The sequence below is a fragment of the Tenebrio molitor genome, chromosome 2, assembly GCF_963966145.1.
Source record: "Tenebrio molitor chromosome 2, icTenMoli1.1, whole genome shotgun sequence".
Lineage (NCBI taxonomy): Eukaryota > Metazoa > Arthropoda > Insecta > Coleoptera > Tenebrionidae > Tenebrio > Tenebrio molitor.
In genome coordinates, this window is record NC_091047.1 from 1,228,959 (window position 1) to 1,248,438 (window position 19,480).

The 19,480-nt window shown below is 37.7% G+C and overlaps 2 protein-coding genes and 2 non-coding genes across 7 annotated transcripts in view; 2 read left to right on the top strand and 2 right to left on the bottom strand.

The window, feature by feature from the left end:
- Positions 1-19,480, bottom strand: part of Cbp53E (Calbindin 53E) — a 107,785-nt gene that overhangs the window by 66,685 nt on the left and 21,620 nt on the right. The gene's annotated exons all lie outside the window — the stretch shown is intronic.
- The window catches only part of Dpp10 (Dipeptidyl peptidase 10), a 34,075-nt gene continuing 15,981 nt past the window's right edge, over positions 1,387-19,480 (top strand). For 2 of the 3 annotated variants that reach the window (XM_069038518.1, XM_069038519.1), the window contains exons 1-2: positions 1,387-1,485; positions 1,674-1,817. In XM_069038518.1, coding sequence (XP_068894619.1) covers positions 1,788-1,817 — 30 coding nt within the window. In that variant the 5' untranslated portion in view covers positions 1,387-1,485; positions 1,674-1,787. Of the gene's footprint in view, positions 1,486-1,673; positions 1,818-19,480 lie in introns of those variants that run through there. The other variant, XM_069038520.1, reaches the window with a different exon arrangement.
- Positions 13,251-13,322, top strand: TRNAH-GUG (transfer RNA histidin (anticodon GUG)). The gene has a single exon. It is a non-coding gene; the product is annotated as a tRNA-His (tRNA).
- TRNAH-GUG (transfer RNA histidin (anticodon GUG)) lies at positions 15,748-15,819 on the bottom strand. The gene has a single exon. It is a non-coding gene; the product is annotated as a tRNA-His (tRNA).

Sequence of the window (19,480 nt, forward strand, 5' to 3'; positions counted from 1 at the left end):
CATTCCTCACGAAATCCAAGAGCGTCACTTCCAGCAGTCATTTTAATTAACGTGTGGGTTGTAGATCCCTGTTTTACCTACGCCTCATCGCGTTCAAAACGCCGCTCAGGAAATTCGTGAAGACATCGGAGGGATTCTGAATCGAATGTGGCTTTAATTTTATACTTTTACTCACAATTACAGTCCTTTCACTTTGTTGTTTTCTGAATAAGTTGCAGGCACTATTTTATCATCACTTTACAAATTTTATCCAAAATTCACGATGAAACTCAAAAAACTGTAACGATTAAAACCAAACATAACCTCAAACGACAGAAAAACTTGACATTTTTGGTTGGTCGTTCGTCAAAACTGCGCGCCAAATTTGAAAATTTTCCCAAACAAAGTGGTTTCTTTGATTTTCTTGTAAACCATTAACATTTGTATAAGGCAAGTTTGGTTATTTTGCCTTCTTTTAACATGTACCATCTCAAGTTAAAATATTTGTACAACTTTCAAAGTCACGCGTATATCTCTATAAACTATCGGGTGTTCAATTAAATTTCCCGTTAAAATTCGCGCTGAAAAGTCGATTATGAACGCACCACGTATTACAGATCACGGATCAGCGGTGTAAATCTAACCTCACTTTTTGCGTTGTTTGTGGTTTTACTCTGCAGATTGACAAGTGGTGCGATCACAATCGACTCTTCAATGCCAACTTTGAGAGAAAATTTAAATCAACACCCGATATAATTAATGAACGAATGAATGATAACTTCTAAAAAAAAGCGCCGTTTGAAAAATTCGTCAACTTTTTCGTTCACGAAAACTTCTTCAAAAAAAGCGCCATTTCGAATATTTGCCTGACTGGCTGTTTGTCTCCGTTCGCTCATTCATTGATTCATTCATTCCTTCAAGAATTTATTAATTCATTGATTTCTTTCCTTCTCGACATGTCATCAATGGAGAAACGGCAAACATTTTGTACATTGTCGCTGCGCCCCCGTCCCTGCCTGTCACGACCCGCCACTGCCAAAGCCACCGCAACTCGCGAGCTTTGGAAGCTTTCAAATTACCAGTTACATTTGCATCGGCATTGTTAATCGGCCGCTCGCGATTAGCCGCGAGTTAAACGTCTTCGAGACACGCACCCCAATGTGCACCCCTCGAAGAGCCCTCGCGATGCGATGACGAGCCCATGATCTGCGAGTTTTTCTTCCGGACACTTCGTTCGCCGCCGCCGAAAAAATTAACCGGATCGGCGGGCGCGCGCCGCCCCTCATTAAAATAATTAAAGCGGGCCGCACAAAGAGGTCCCATTCAAAGACCTTTCCTCCGCGTCCAGGTTTATTAGACATGTGAAGAAATGAAATAATAAACAATGCGGAAATGCGCACGCGCTCGTCTTACCCGGGCTCCGACCAGTTTTGGCAGCGTCGTCGAGGGGGAAAGACGCGCCGCGACGCACCGCTTCTGGGCCAAATCTAGTGTGACACCAATCGGGTGAGTGGCCTGCCTAAAAAAAAATCCTGCCGCAAGCACCTGGCGAGTCTCGACCGCTGAGACCGGCGGTCGGGGGTGCGGACGGCGTCCTCCTCCTCCGGGAGGAATCTTCGTAACTTGTTGACTTGGGTCTCGAGTTTGTATTTGTCGGACACGAATGCGAGGCGATAACGGCGAGTTTTTTCCAGATAACTCCCACGGGATGGAGCTTTTGGCGGCGTGAAATGGGCGCCCGCCTCGAGGAGGTGCTCTTGTCAGGCCGGCCCGCCGCTTGAAGCTCTTGGCGCTAGTTGGGGCGAGACATGGCCGATCACGACAACTTCGACGATGAGGTAAGTCCCAAGTTTCCGCTCTTTTCAAAAGCGAAGTCTCGCGCCTTCGCGTGGGAGATCGATAGGTCCGCAACGTTTGAAAGTGTCAACCTTTCGGATGATGGGTCGAAATGCCAATGGAATTTTTACCTTTTAATCTGGGACCAAGTCGGTTTTGCTCACCCACTTTTCACCTCAATCGATAGTCGGTGAGGAGCGGGGCGGCACGATCAAAGCTGCTGAACGGGCCCCCATGTTCGCTACGAATTATGATTCGGAATCGTCGGCAAAGGCCAAATTAGAACGGGCACGAAGCGCCACCTGTTTAACGTCGCCGAGGGACCCTCATCAATCATCCCCGTCGCAGAAACGACAATACATTTTTTATCTTGGATATTTTTCAATACAAGATCAACACAACACCCCTCACAACTTTGTTACGAAAGTTAGAAACCACAGGTCCAAAGTGAACTAAGCGACGGAGAGCGAAGCCATGAACTCGATACCATTTATCAGTACAAACCATGATGGTGTAGCACCTGTAGGTTTATTCAATAAATCACAATCACTCGCCGACTCATACAAAAAATTTGAGATACATATGAGAAAAGCGAAAAAAAATATTTGAATTGCAAATATGGTGGATGCGCCGGGTGCGATGTAGAACCATTTCAGTTACATCGTTACATCGGGTTTTTGGAAGTTTTTTGCAGAGAAATGTCGACCTTAGGTCTCGTTCTATTAAAATTTGAACGCAAAAAGTAAATTGAAAGCTAACAATGAATGCTTCCACTGCCTAAAATTATTTTTGCGGAAATTCTCTTTTCCAATCGAAAGTACATTCAGTTGATTGGTATTGTGTGAACGAAGATTACAGTGTGAGGTCGCGCATTGTCCTGGTAAAATATAAATGTGTGTGGCTCTTAAGCCATCAAGTAAAGTGGATTAATGTCCAATTCTGTTTTATATTGTTAGATTCAACTGTTATCAGAGACTGTTATCTAGTCTATTTTTACTTTAAGTTCGTATTGAAATGCGTGAAATTAGAAACTTTCCTTTATTCCATTTTTGTTTTTTTTTTTAATAAAAGTCTTTTGATCCAAACTTTTCTTTTATTAAGAACAAACCAAATAAAAAAAATACCCGTAATAACGAAGTGCAGTCTGAGTTCATTACAGGTTTAATGGTGGGTCCGAATAATAAACAAATAAAGAAAATACAAAATCAAAAGAAGAAAGCAAAATAAATTTACATTAGTGAAAAATAGTAAAACAATCTGAATAAAAAAAAAATACAAAAACACCAAGAACTAAATAAAATAAAGACATTTTAATTTTTACATTTCTATAACAATAAAAATAAATTTCATAACTTTAAATGCGGACCTATGATTCTCCTAATAAAAATTTTGGCAAAAAAATCCAATAAGAAACTTGTCTTTGATCAGTAGAAAAGTGCAGAAAAAATCGTGAAATTGACGAAATGACCACCACACCCTGCAGAATTGACACACATTGAAAAACCCTGGCGTGAACTTGATCAAAAGCCAATAATTGTCAGTGTGAACAGTTTGATAAAAGTTTTACAAAAAAAAGCTTGGAATCAATTTTCACAAAAAACCCGGAAAAAATTCAGTGGATCTACCTATTCTATGGGTCTGATCAGGGTATCAATAAATGATTGTCGGGTCAAGCCAGTTTTGTAAAAAAAAAATATTGTGCCGCTTTTTTGATACAGATACCCATTTTAATATATTATTAACTGTCACTTCTGACATTATGGCATTTTATTCGCGCTTTTCAATTCAGTTTTCGTTCCTTATACATATTCGTTTCATCCTTAATAAACCCCAAAAACCTGTATTTTTCAATACAAATTGCAAATACGTCCGGTTTTAGAGCTCAATAAAATTTGTGAGGGTAGGTTTTAGCCAACAACCTAACCTGAAAATGTGACATTCAGAATTTGCCGAATTTATTCTACATACAGTGTGTCCAAAAAGCCTGGAAACACCCCAATAAAATAGAAACGATGAATGATTTTCGAGAAAAACGCAAAAACAGGTGAACTAGCGTTTTCAAAAAGCTTTCTGTTGATGGTGTATCTGTTTGCTGTTTTTTATGACCTTGAAAGAGTTATGATGTCATCAGAGGTTTTTTTTAAATGGCAACGTCGCATTTTTACTGTTTTTAATACATCTTTTAATTGTCTACCCGACGGAAAAAAAAATTTCAGTTTACATAAGAAATTTCCTGAAAAAATTTATTTTTTTAATTACATAACTTTTTCAAGGTCATCAAAAAGACGAAAAAGAAAATATCAGCAGAAATCTTTTTTAAAACACAATTGACCTGTCTTTAGATTTTTTTTTAAATTATGCGTTATGTTTTCATTTGGGTGTTCCAGACTTTTTGGACACAGTGTATAAAGTGGCACATTCAAAATTTGAAAAACAAGCTGGACCAGACAATCATTTATAACGTTTTTTTTAATGGGGCTTTGAAGTTGGCGTTGAAGAGTCGATTGTGAACCAACCACCGGATTACAACTCTGATCACCTGTTCAAATATAACCTCACTTTTTGCGTATTTTTAATAATTAATATGCAGTTTGAAAAATCAGTCATTTTTAAGAGGAGTGGTTCATTCTAATCAACGCCACTTCGATGCCAAATTTAAAAAACACCCTTATACACCCTGTATAAATAAGTACCAAACTGGCTTCTTTTATATTAATTTGAATGATGGTTCCGCCGACTTAATTTAGTGGCATTCAAGGTGGAAAAAAAAGCTACATAATGCGTAATAAAAATCATTTACCGTAGTGCGTGTCTAAATACGATTAAAAAAATCGTATTGTTTGCATTTTGCCATGCTGCAGCTAATTTTCATTTCAAATAAAAACGTTTTATATTTCTGAAACCAATTTTTAAATTATGAACATTTTTTTAAGTCATAAAATACGAGTATATCATATTTTCCGAAAAATATAAATAACAATGGGTATTTTTCCTCGATCAATAACCTATAACCGATAAGTTAACCTTTTACGAAATTACACAAATCAAAGATACATTTGTATGACAGACACAAAACAAAATCCCACGATCCAAAAGGTCAAATAAAATTTCCATGGTGGTCTTCATACATTGGATACAACCATGCTAACAAACCTTGATATTTTCGTAAAAGTTCTTTATTTCTGCTCCTATTGAATAATAGTGTAATTATTAAAGTGTTTTTCATTGGATAACAGGATTCATTACGCACGCCCGTTGAATAATAATTTCAAAACTCACTGCAAATATCATAACAACCAGTTTATGAAGTCCAATTGCAAATTTTAATACAATGGTATCAAGTATACAAAGCAATAATTTTAAAACGTCAGTTTCAGTTTGCCTAATAATGAAACTTATTTATCAATTTCTCTTCATAGTCGTAGAAAAAGTATGGTATTCTATTCCCGGATAATGTCTATTACTCGCTCGGAAAAATTACACCACTCGCCTGCGGCTCGTGACACAAAATCACCTCACGAGTAATATTCCTCGTTATCCGCTCATTACTTAATCCGAAACATGAGCACCACGAAAGTGAATTTTCAAAATAATTACTAATCACTTAGGGCTAGATCTGGTGAATAGAGAGGCCGTTTGAATGTTACACAAGCAGGATTATGTCTCGATAGAAGAAACCTCAATTTGCCCTTTTCATCCTTGCCCCAATTGCGAATTTTTTTGCTTCACGTGGTATAAAATCAATTAAGACTGTTGTCGTAACTTTTCCTGCTCCGGTAAGTAGAGGAAACTTCCAAACAAGTGGTAAATCCTTGTCTCTTCACTCTTTTGGACCCTTTGACTCTGGACCAAGCTTCATCCACCGTAAAAAACCTCTCAAAAAGTCCATCCAGATCAGTTGTCAAATTTTAGGCCTAATTCATTGTGTTCTTTTTACACAGAAAACCCGGTGTCATAAATTTCGCCGTGATCGTGGAGAACCACGCCACAGCCAAAATCAATGTTTTCTTGTGTCACAACAGTTCTGGAACGCTTGATGCATGTTCGCAGCGTTCCCTTCCAAGTTTAAAATCACCGGACCAGTTCTTGGCCATTCGATTTCCATTAATCCTTCTCTTATGTCCTTCGCGACCAGTTCTTGAACCTTCCACGTGGGGACAACAAATGGCGAACCGCCCTCGTCCATCACCGGCTTTTTCTTGTGTGTTTTAAGAGCGTACATTATCCGGCAAACCGCACTTCCAATCTTGACATTATCGCTTTATGCCTTCCTGCTTGCGGCCTTTCTCTTCCCGAAAGACCAAGCTCGGGCCCATTCTCGTTCCTCCAACGACGTAATTTAATATTGGCTTCGTGTCGTCAAATATCCCGCTACGGATGTCAACGCTGCTGACCTGCAATCCCACCAGTGAATGGTCTATTTTACGGCGGCTGCCATCTGCTCGATACATAAAGCGCCCGGGGGCGGCCACATTGGACGGTTGAAACTTGTCCGTCGAAAAAACTTCGCCGTTGTTTTCGGTGTCGGCAACGTTTTAAAATTCGCGGCGCGCGTCTAAATTTCGGAGAGATTTCCCGAAGGACGTCGTCGTTAATTGCGCGGGGGCGGCGCGATTCCGGTCAATTACGGTGTCATATCTTAATCCGGGCAAATATTTGTCGCCGCCAATATTTGCGGACTTTATCTATCAGAGGCAATAAAAGAAAAGACGGGACAATCCCCGGAAAATCACTGGAAATTCCGCAAGACTCGGCTAAGCAGATTGGCTGAGATGAGATCTGAAAGCGAGCGTTTTCAGTTTTAAGTTTCTCATCGTCGCCGAAACGGCGACATTAATCTTGTTGCGTTTGGTTTTTAAGTTTCTCATCGTCGCCGAAACGGCGACATTAATCTTGTTACGTTTGATACACCGTCAAGTCGTTTATTTTTATCATTCAGCGCCGGTCGAGGAATCAATTCTTTCGAGACCAGATTCGTAAAAAAACAAAACGGCAATTTGTAACGTGATACGCCCGTCCGGGATGTTTCAGAGGCGACACCTGACGCCGCTTTATTACAAAATTCTCATCGGATAATCGTTAGGGGGAAAAATCGAATGGCGAGCTTTAAGCTCGCGCCATTCATCACGCCCCCACACGATTACATTCAGTCGACAGACTCTGAAACAAAGAAGCGATCCACCGATTGACGACATACTTCTCTTCGAGAGTCTCCGGCCGGGCCAGATTAAAGCTCTGTTTGAATTAACTTTATCTACGATCGGTCGTAAACTGCCGGAGCTCGCACACCGATAGATTGGAAAGCGGTCATTCCCCATCACTGTAAATCGTTTAAGACCGGATTTTGTTAGTCAACTGTTGCTGAAACACTCCCGGAAGGTGAAAATCCTCCCAGGCGACGACTCCGGGAAAGTCTCTCCGGTGATTTATTCCGAGGTGGTCCCATCACCAATCCAATATTTTCGTCCTGACGTTCGTCGACCTTTTCAAGTACTAAATAAATCAAACGGCGCTTAAAGCTCATGTAACCTGATCGCGTGCCATGACATTGACAAAGCTCTCGGCTGCTCCCTGCAATGCACAGAATCAAGCTCTAAATTGGTTATCTTTTCGTGACGCCAACCCCCCGCTAATAGACGTGTTGCTCGTCGAAAAAATGCTTTCTCGACGATATCTGGCACAGGTTCAGACCGAAAAAGCTCCCGGATTCATTTGCATGAAACGGTCGGCTTTTGGCTGGCGCTAAGAGCTGCAGGACAAGACCCGATTTGAATATTTTTGCGGAGCGGAGCCGTGTTTAAAAAGGAATTTTCAGTAAGGCGAGCCATGTGTCATCGAGAAGTGCTGCTTTTGACAAGTCGCCATTGTTGCTTTTTAGTTGAGCGGGCGAGGCGAGGGTCTTTAGCATAACGAGAGAAAAAAACTCATCTCTGAATCCATAACAAACGAAACAGACAGACCGAACGTCGAACGGAAAGAAAATTGCCGAACACAAACACAGCTGCATGCAAATTTGTCTCGCAATTAAAACCGCCCCGGAGGGTGGTGGAGGCGGTCGAGCGTGAGGGTAGCAAGGCGGTTTTGGTTAAGCGGTCAGACGCAAAGATTCCTGCTAAAAGTCTCAAGTAGAATAACTTCCTCGGCAAGATATTTCCTTACAGAACCTTAACTGATTCTGACGGTTTTCAATTTTTTACAGGGTATTTCACGAGTGATAATAATCAGCCCGGCGGAATTGAAAATGCAACCCACAATACATTTCTGTTTTAAATGAACTTATGAATCCATGTTGGCTTTGCTTCCAATAATTTTATTTGTCTGACATTTTCGCAAAAGTCAAAATATGATGACTAAAAGGTATTCGAACGATGAGAAACCAAATCCTGATTTATGGCGAATGTAATAAAAATGCTTCTGCCGTCGCGCGTTTATGCACAATTTCATTTAACCAAGCGATTGTCAAAAATGTTTATGTCAAAATTTACGAAACTGTACATCCAATTATGTTTTATGCTTTTTAAATAAAAAAAGAAATATCCACGTTAATTTTGCAAATGTATTGTGAGTTGCATTTTCAATTCCGTCGAGATTATTATCACTCGTGAAATACCCTGTACATATTTGTCGTTTACTCAACTAATGCTAAAGATGGAGTAACGCAGCTCTTGCGTTATATTTGTCATAATAAAGTCTACCCAACACAGTTTTTACATTTGATCCAGCTCCGAGAATCACAGAGATATCTTTTTTAATTGTCCTGGCATCCACCATTTTTGTTAAGTATATTTCCAATTTTCTTGACCAACGTAGCGTGACGCAGTCGTTTGTATTCGATTCGTCACGATTGGACCTACCAGATGCAGTTCTTAGATTTGATCTAGCTCTAAAAGTCACGGAGATATAGTTACTTCTTGTCTAGAAAAGTCTCCACCATTTTTGAGAAACATATTTCCAATTTTCTTAAATAATGTCGCAGTTTCTTGCAATCGATTCGTCGCAAATAAATATGTAAAAAGCACTTTTTTCCTTTTGGTTTGGCTCAAACCATCCACAATATATCATTATTCGAGTTTTTAAAAATATCCCAGCGCATCCACCAATTTTGTGAAACATATTTGTCGTTGGCTTGAATAATAATAAAGATAGAGTAATGCAGTCTTTTGCATTCAATTTGTCACAAAAGAATCTACGTAACACAGGTTCTAGATTTAATCTAGCTTTAAAAATTACAGATAAATCGTCATTTCTTACCGGAAAAAAATTTCCCGGCGCCTCCACCAATTTTGCAAGACATATTTATCGTTCGCTTTAGTAATAATAAAGATAGAGTAATGCAGTCTTTTGCATTCTATTTGCGACAAAGAAATCTACATAACACTGGTTTTTGATTTAATCCAGCTCTAAAAATTACAGATATATCGGCATTTCTTGTCAAAGAAAAATCTTGGTGCCTCCACCAATTTTAAAAATTACATTTCCGATTTTTTTAAAACTATTCTCAGGGATAAATTGATGCAATTTTTCTAAGATTCGATTTATTGAAGTTACGTTTATAAAGGGCAGTTTTTAGATTTCATTTAGCTCAAACCATAGGGGAGATATCGTTATTTTTATTCACAATTAACAAATATTTTGGCGCATCCTACCATTTTTCAAATTACGTTTTTTTATGTTTTCAACTTCCGCACTCGATTCGTCATAATAGAATCTATCAAAAACATTCTTTGGATTTGATTTAGCTCCAAGAATAACAGAGATATTATACTAGAAATTCCACCATTTTTGAGAAACATATTTCCAATTTTCTTAAATAATGTCAGATAGAATAACGCAGTTTCTTGCATTCGATTCATTGCAAATAAATATATTAGAGGCACTTTTTCGCTTTGGCTTGGCTCGTACCATCAAGAACATATGATTATTCAAGTTTTTAAAAATATCCCAGCGCATCCACCAATTTTGCAAAACTTATTTGCCTTTCGCTCTAATAATAATAAGTATAGTTTTTGGCATTCAATTTGCCACAAAAGAACCTACCTGACAGGTTCTAGAATCCAGCTCTAAAAATTACAGATATCTCGTCATTTCTTGGCAAAAAAAATCTTGGCGCCTCCACCAATTTGAAAACTACTTTTCCAATTTTTTTTGTAACTGCTTTTAGGAATAGATTGATGCAGTTTTTCTTAGATTCAATTGATTGAAGTTATCTTTATAAAGGGCAGTTTTTAGATTTGATTTACCTCAAACCATAGGGAAGATATAGTTATTTTAATTCACAATTAACAAATATCTTGGCGCATCCACCATTTATGCAAATTATGTTTTTCATTTTTTCAACTTCCGCACTCGGGAATCTTTAAAAACATTTTTGGATTTGATTGAGCTCTAAGGATAACTTTTAGTGAAAAAAAAATTTTCCCGGCGCCTCCACCAATTTTGCAAGATATATTTATCGTTCGCTTTAGTAATAATAAAGATAGAGTAATGCTGTCTTTTGCATTTGATTTGCGACAACGAAATCTACATAACACAGGTTTTAGATTTAATCCAGCTCTAAAAATTACAGATATATCGGCATTTGTTGTCAAAGAAAAATCTTGGTGTCTCCTCCACCAATTTTAAAAATTACATTTCCGATTTTTTTAAAACTATTTTCTGGGATAGATTGATGCAATTTTTCTTAAAGTTTACGTTTATAAAGGGCAGTTTTTAGATTTGATTTAGCTCAAACCATAGGGAAGATATCGTTATTTTAATTCACAATTAACAAATATTTTGGCGCATCCACCATTTATGCAAATTATGTTTTTCATTTTTTCAACTTCCGCACTCGGGAATCTATTAAAAACATTTTTGGATTTGATTTAGCTCTAAGGATAACTTTTAGTGAAAAAAAATTTCCTTTTTGGAAAATATATTTCCAATTTTTTAAAACTACATACTTTGTAGTTGTGCAGTTTTTTAAATTCGATTTATTGAAGTTATATTTATAAAAGGCAGTTTTTAGATTAGATTTGATTTGAATAAATATCTTGGCGCCTTCACCATTTTTGCTAATTATATACAGGGTGTATCCGACTTCGACCGACAAACTTTCAGGGCAGATTCTATGATCAAAAATAAGCATAAAACTCTTAATACATATGGGGTCAAAAATGCTTAGTTTGCGAGATAATCGACTAAAAATTTCTACCAGCACAAAAAGAATCGGGTGGAATTTTTTGATGTAACGTACAAAAATAAAAAGGAGCAATGTACTATTTACAAAAATTGTCCAAATTTCGCCTCCCTGTTCAAGGCACAGATAAACCCCATAAAATCCACGGAATTCAGATTGTAATTCTTTTTACGTTTTTGTTGATTATCTCGTAAACTAGGCGTTTTTGACCCCATATGTATTAAAAGTTTTATGCTTATTTTTGATCGTAAAATCTATCCTGGAAGTTTATCGGTCGAATTCGGATACACCCTGTATACTATTTTTCAACTTCCGCACTCGCGAATTTTGAGACATCCTGTATATGTACTATCGCTATTTAAGCACGTTATTATTTACTGTATAATTCTCGCTGTGGCACAGGTTGTTCCGAAGCGATCCGAAATGAACTCCCGCTGTTCCTTTGGAGGAACGATCGGCCCTTTGGCAGTAATCGGCGAAACTTTCACAATATTCACACAAAATCGAAAACTTCGCCACCATAGCCGGAACCGTCATCTCGAACCGACTAAAATAAACAGACACAAACGACGACAGCTTTCCGGGGTCGTTACCGAACAGCGTTGCACCCGGAAGAAATACCATAGAAGAAAGTAAAACAATAAAAGTTGCAAGGCGCGAGTTGCCGCCTCGCTCCGAACCCTGAAATACGTCCATTAGCATCTTTATATGTTTTTTTATTGTTCGCGCTTTTACATAATTTGTCTTTCTCGCCGGGGGAGGACTCCGAAACGCATTAAAAACGGCACGAGCTGAATTCCAATCTTTTTCCTCAACTTATCCCGCTTCCGTCGCAAATCCGCCCCAACTATGATTACCGGACCGGTCTGCTAATTTATTTACGACGCAACCCCGGCGCCAATTAGGGATGTTTAAAATTTCAAAACAAGGTCGAGATTGAATCGGACAATTTCAATTAGGGGTGATTTGCGACATGCGTGGAGACGTTCAGTCTGGCGGGGTGCCAACATCCCTCGACTGGGGGACGTAACAAGTAGGCTCGACGCTGGCGACCTAGTCTCAGATTGACTCTTTTTTCTGAACAATTGTGGAGGGTGTTGCGCCCCGATTGCTCATGCACGAGTTCAGCTAATTTAAGTGTCAAAGGGAGGATTAAGACGTTGTGATGTTGCGAGCTGGAGGGGGCGCCTTTCGAAATTAATTTATTCCATTTCAATTAATCCGTCGGGTCGGGCTCCCCTCCGACTGTTATTTATTAATGGGGCATTAAAAAATTCGCAACTCTTGCAGATCCAGAACAATTAAATTAGACCGGATCGTAACGACGGACCCCGCTTTTAAAACAAAATTGCCCGGAGGAATAATAAGAAAGTCGGGATGTTGGTGGCAACAGTAACCAATTATCTGTCCTTTATTTTTACATAAAGGCTCAGCTGACTGAGTATTGATCACTGGAGCTATTATTAAAGCGACTGCTCGAATACAATCGGAGAGAAATGGAAAATAATTAAAAACACAAAGGAAATAAACGACGTTTGTGTCAGTTTTCTTAGTTCTTTGTCATCCGACACACTTTTCGATCGATTTCATTAAATCGTGATCTCATTTTGCCGGACGAGACTCGGTGCAACGTCTCAAGATTCTCATATCGTTGAAACAGTTTTAATCCAACACACTTTTACGATTTCGTTGCTGCAACGCAAATTTTATTTACGACGACTTACAGAGCTAAGAGACGACAAGTCTGCAGCGAGAAATTTGCTTCCACGATAACATTCTCTACAATATTGCATTTTGTTTATGAAAAGAACAAAAAAGGAGTTGGCGTGCAGACGACGGGTTGAGGTAAACTGCCCATAAACCTTAATGCTAGTCCTTATAAAACTTTTTTCTACCTTGCGAAAAACAGCAAATAATTCGCACTTTGCAGCAACATGTAAGAACTGAGACGAAAAATTGAGAAAACCATAAAAAACTCAACAATTAAGTTTTTGCTGCTTAAATTTATGAGATGGTCTCGAAGTAATAAAATATTTGGGACAAACAAGTTTTTTACATTGACTTAAGTTATGTTTTGTCAAAAAAACTATACAACACGACTTGCCAATTTCCGATTTAGTTTCTTACAAGAGAGAGCTAGACTTAAATTGCTTGGGGCGCTTCTTCGCGAAGTATCTTTGGTCTACTAAAAGTAGAACGAAGAGAAAGTCGTATTGCTAAAGCGCAATTCACTCAGCCTTGATCAAGATCTTAGGTAGCCGTGATCGTCTAGTGGTTAGGACCCTACGTTGTGGCCGTAGTAACCCAGGTTCGAATCCTGGTCACGGCAAGGTCGTTACGTTTTTTTATTTAGATTTTATAAGTTTTGAAATATTTTCATTTCCACCATTACTCTTGACCAGACATTTTTTGAATTGTGTGGTACATTTGTATCTAAATTTTATCAAAATGTCTACAGTTGGCAACTAACGGGCGTTCAAATGAAAAGTTTATCAAGTTGGCTATGGCTTCTTGGACAGATGTCAGTTTTGTATTGCAAGTGTCTTTTTGAGTGAATTTCTGAACTTAATTAATGCACCAAAAACATCTCTCTGTTGGAACAACGCACACAATGTTACACAACAATTTAATATACAGGGTGTTTTTGAAAGTTGTGCAGAAATTTTAACCACGAGCTACTGGCTTCATGTAGAACTCGGAAAAAATATTTAAAAAATTTTATGTCAAAAAATAAAATGACATTTTAAAAATACACCCTTGTATATCATGTTTTATAAAATGTACGCCAATGCGAAGTAACCTATAGGAAATATGCTTTAAAACAAGGACACCGCATTGGTGTTATAAAATATGTAGATATAATATACAAGGTGTATTTTTAAAATGTGCCGAAATTTTACCTACGAGTTTGTGGAACAACGTAGAAGACTAAAAGCAGTTAAAAAAATTGTAGCTCAAAAAAATAAATGTCATTTTATTTTTGGACATAGAATTTTTTTAATATTTTTTCCGATTTCTACATGAAGCCAGTAGCTCGTGGTTAAAATTTCTGCACAACTTTCAAAATCTCGATATAAAGATTTTAAAAATTTAGAGAAAGCAAACCGATCGAAATCTGACTAATCCTTCTATAATAAATGTATTCACCAACAACTAACAAACTTTCTGTGTGTTCTCATATTCGCTACAAAGTGGAGATCTTAAGTTTTAACCGTTCGAAACTTATAATTAATTGTTCAACGTTCGCTGCCGACTTATTTTCATCAAACTTTCTTGCACAAAATTAAAAACACGTTCTATTTTAATATTATCTTCTTTTAAATTTCATACAAATAGGTGTGAGCCAAAGTTGATATGGAAAAACTTCATCAATAGCAACGTCAGTGAAATAGTTATTTACATTACAAATGCGGTAGGCTACATTTTACAGCGCGAGGTTTTTACGAGTAGATTGAAACACGATCGTGAAGCGGAAGTGTTTTAACAAAAACCGAGCGATATAAAATGCCTATCGCATCAGTAATGTATTAATCTTTTTGGCCGACGACCCTTTACTCGTTTTCTCAAATTAGAATTTTGTTGTCACCAAAATTTTTGTAAAACCTGTCAAGACTGACATTTTGATTAATGAAATGGCAGAAAGTTATCTATTATACAGATAAACGACAGGATTACGATTTACAGCACACACACTATAGAAGAAAAGAATTAAATTATCAGTTTCTCCTAAATACATTTTTTAGGATAAAAAGGATTTTTAAGATTGCAATGGGGACACTGTGGAACAGAATAGTTTAATTATTATTTCATTTTATGGAAATGGTGCAAGATATGAAAATGGAGAATGGTCATAATATAATGTGCAAGCATGTGAGAATGAATATCTTGCAAAGGTTCCTTATTGAGACATAGAGCAACAATCTTTAATGATTCACATTCGAAGGATTGTGGATAGATTTGACAAAACTGAAGATGTTTCGAAGGGAAAGTCATCGGGAAGAGATCGTTGAAGATTTGAGAGAGAGAATGAAACAAAATCCCTGGACGTCATTTCCAAGACTGTCAGCACAGTCAGATGTACCACTGAGCATATGTCAGAAAACTGTGAAGAAAATATTAAATTTGCGCCCCTATAACAATTGGACATCTTATAATATCAGGCCTTCAAATAAATATATATATATATTTAGAGTAGGCGTAGGCGACATTCTAATTGTGTTAACAGTGTAAAGTAATTTTGGTAGGTAACCAATTATTCTCCGGAGTTACACAGGTTACAGCTTTTTCCCAATTTCATATTGTCATATTCCATGGAGGGGGAATAGGGAGAATGCACTACAAAACATTTTCTACGCTGGAAAAATATTGCAAACAATTGAATTTCCATAGGTTGCTCTAAATATAAATTTATTTGAAGGCCCGTTAGAATTATCTCAATGAAATCATACACAACAAATATGTAGAAAAATGTATAAAAAAGCCAAATACAGTTTTTAGATTTATTCTAGCTCTACTTTCGAAAAAAAAAATATCCCAGCGCCTTCACCGTTTTGAAAAACATTTTTCCAATTTTCTTCAATAATGTCAAGTTGTGCAGAACATATTTGTGGTTTTCTCAGGCAATGTTAAAGACGAAGTAATAAAATTTCTTGTTTCCAATTTATCGTTATAAATTCTTTCAAAAACAATTGTTCATTGTTATTTACTTTCCGTTGTCCGGAATTAATCCTTCATTGAAAATAAAAAAAGCCTCGTGCCGTGACCAGGATTCGAACCTGGGTTACTACGGCCACAACGTAGGGTCCTAACCACTAGACGATCACGGCCGATCGAGACCTGCTTAATCCTTCTGTAACTCATTCACCAACAACCAACAAACCTTCTCCGCGTTCTACTTTTCACCACAAACCTCACCTCTTTAAATTCCCTCCTCCTGCTTCTCCTTCGGACCACGTTCCCAATGATTTTTTCCCTTCGACCGTTAACCACCTTCTGTTTCGCTAATTCAATCACTTCCGCACCATTTGTCTTCACCTCTCCACTTACGCAAATTCCGCACTTCCTTTTCGGCCACCCCACTCGAACCCGTCATTTTCCCGGCCGCACGCCACTTCCCAATTTATTACGAAAAAAAGCGCACCACGCCAAGACCGGCGACAAACAGGTCTCGCAGTCGAAATAAGCGAGACTGATTAATGACGCCGTCCGTCCTGAAGGATTTCCTTCGGAGTCCGACTAAGTGGCCCTCGCCCATTTGACAAATCCCGGCAGGACATGAGTGATTCCGCTCCTTCGAATCAATTTCCAGGAGTCCGCGTCGCGTATTTTTTTACGACGCTCCGATAAATATTTATGACACGGAACGTCAAGTCCACCCTGTATGTCGTAAAATAGCGGAATAATGGCGTGAAGCTTGGAGCTTTTTAAATTCGATCACTTTGACAAAGACGTCCGTGTAAAGCTGCGGGACACCGACGTCGCACGCATCGTTTGATAGACCTGGAAATAACACCGGAGCGAGATTCATCCCCCAATTGCGAGGGGAGAACCGAGACCCGTAAAACAAACATTCTGATTCGGAAACGGCCCCGTTAAAATCAATTTTTCCTTTGTGCGTGCGATGGGAAATTGTTGTTGTGTCGACCACCCCCGCCATTACTAGGCCCACGTGGACCTGACGCCCGGAGTTAACGACTCCATCAGACGTAATTAACGTGAAAATTTGGCCCTGACAGCGAAACAGGGCCTGATTAATGACAGGTTTAATATTCGACGAATCCGGATCGATCCGGCGATTATTTTTTTTCCGGGGAAAACAATTTCGTCGGGTCTGATTAGGGTGCCACGCAAAAATGAGAATTTCCTTCCGACTTAATAACGTGAGATGGATGAAAGACAGTTTTGAAAGCGCGCGCTCCGGAGTATTCATGAAAATGTGTAGTTTTTCAGCTGCGAAGTTATCTCAAACTCGCTTCTTTGGTCTGACATCTGGATAACAATGGAAGACCGGAGGAAAATGAAACAAAGCTCGCGGTATTTTTTATGAAACGCGGACGGCAAATTTCTTTCGGAAAGGAGTCGATACGCGAACCTGTAATTATTGCGAAGGGGTCTGAGGCACTTCAAAGTGACGAGAATTTTATTCCGTTATTTATTGAATCGCGGCTCGGTGCCCGCGAATTATTTATGACTTCAAGTGGAACGAGGAGAAAGTTTTATATTTTTCTGAGCCATAAATCACGACAAATTTATAGAGATCTTGAGCCGTGATGGTCTAGTGGTTGTAGCCATGGTTCAAATCCCATTTACGACTCACGTTTTCCTCTTGCAATTTTGAACATTTTAGAGCTTTATCAATTCTGAAAACTCTGCTTGACATATTTCGATAAATCAAGTACAAGAAGTTGCATTAACTCATCTTTAGTATTACTTGAGAAAACTACAAAAATGTTTGGCAAAGTTAATAACGACAAAAAAATAACAATGCGTCCCTTATGGTATAAATTTGTGCAATTCGAAAAATTTCCTTTTATACAGGGTGTTCCAAAATTGGCAAATTCCGAATTCAGAGTGTGGTAGGGAAGGACCCAGTGGAGCCCGTAAATACAATAAATAAAATTCGCTGTTCCTGAAGAAAATATAAGCACTTTAATTTTGTTCAATTCATAGCAGCCTGCATATCCACAGTAACAAATTACTATTCTAGCTACGTTGCCGTCTCATTTTTAAGAAAAATTACAAAAATTTAAGATTTTTTTTCTCCAAAGTAAAGCTATTCTTCAAAAAATTGTTTTACGTTATTATTTCCCACACTCATCTACACCATAAATAACAATAAACACTGTATCTTTGTGGGTTTGTGGGCGGAGTCCCGATTTTTTTTTATTTCCATATTTGGACTACTGAAGTGATCCCCTACAACGCTCTGAATTCGGAATTTACGAATTTTGAGACACCCTGTATATTTGATTTTAACAAATCAAATACAAAAAACTGCAAAACTCTATCCTAGATATTATTTAGCAAAATTGGAAATATGTTTTGTAGATGTGGTGGAGGCGCCGGGACTTTTTTTACCAAGAAGTAATGATATCTCTGTGACTCTTAGAGCTGGATAAAATTTAAAACTCCCTCTGGTAGATTTAATTATGAGGAATCGAATGCAAACAACTACGTCACTATTCCTTCGACGTTACTTAAAAAAATTGTAAATATACTTTCCAAAAATGGTGGAGGCGGCGGGTTTGTTGTTTACAAGAAATAAGGATATTTCTGTGACTCTCGGAGTAAGATCAAAAAAAAATTCAAAAAACTGCATTTCAGCACTTTCAAGAAAAAGACAAAACAGTGATTGTGACCGTGATGATCTATCTAAGATTCAATTCTAGTCACATCTGTAATACAGGGTGACTTTGAAAATTGTGCAGATATTTTAACCAGTGCTCGAACTCCCCAATAGGGAACGATTGAGCCAATAATGCCTTATACCGGGTGTAGAATTGGTTTACGAGACATAGGATTTTACATGTAAAAATAAAGAGTTCCAATTATTGGCTCCCCTAATAATTTTATGCCAAAATAGTTCAAATAAAAGTTAGAGAAAATTAAAAATAGTGTCTAATTCCACTCTTTGTTTTTTTCTAACATCTTGTGGTACTGAAAGAAAAGCAAGAAAGGAGTTAACACAAAAATACAAAAAAGTAGCATTAGCCATGAAATTTGACTTTTAAAATACTATGTATTAGTCGGATGGTTTCTCTATTATTTAATTGTCTTTTAATTTGCCCTTCAAATGAAGTCGTACAGGACTACATGATGAATGAAAAGGTAACTTCCATTAAATGCTCAAACTTCTCTCCAGTTCTTCGAATTGTTTCTATGGCAGGAATTGATCGGTCTGGGAAACCTGAAGCAAATGTTGCTTAGAAGTTGCTTAAAAAAGATCCTCCATTATAACATTTAAAGAAAGAAATACAATTTCATGCTTAGTAGTACTTTTTACTGTTTTTGTGTCAACTCCTTTCTTGCCTTTCTTTCAGTACCAGAAGATGTTAGAAAAAAAGTAAGACCGAAATTAGACAGTAATTTTTATTCTCTCCAACTTTCATTTTAACTATTTTGCCGTAAAATTAATAGGGGAGCCAATAATTGAAACTCTTTATTTTTAGATGTAAAATCCTATGTCTCGTAAACCAATTCTACACCCGGTATATTATGTTTATATAACATGTACGCCAATGCGAAGTAACCTACAGGAAATATGCTTTAAAACAAGGAAACCGCATTGGTGTACGTTTCATAAAATATGATATACAGGGTGTATTTTTAAAATGTGCCGAAATTTTACCTATGAAGTTGTTTGACAACGTAGAAGACTAAAAGCATTTTTGAAAAATTGTAGCTCAAAAAATAAACAATTTTATTTTTTGACAGAATTTTTTAAACATTTTTTTCGAGTTCTACATGAAGCCAGTAGCTCGTGGTTAA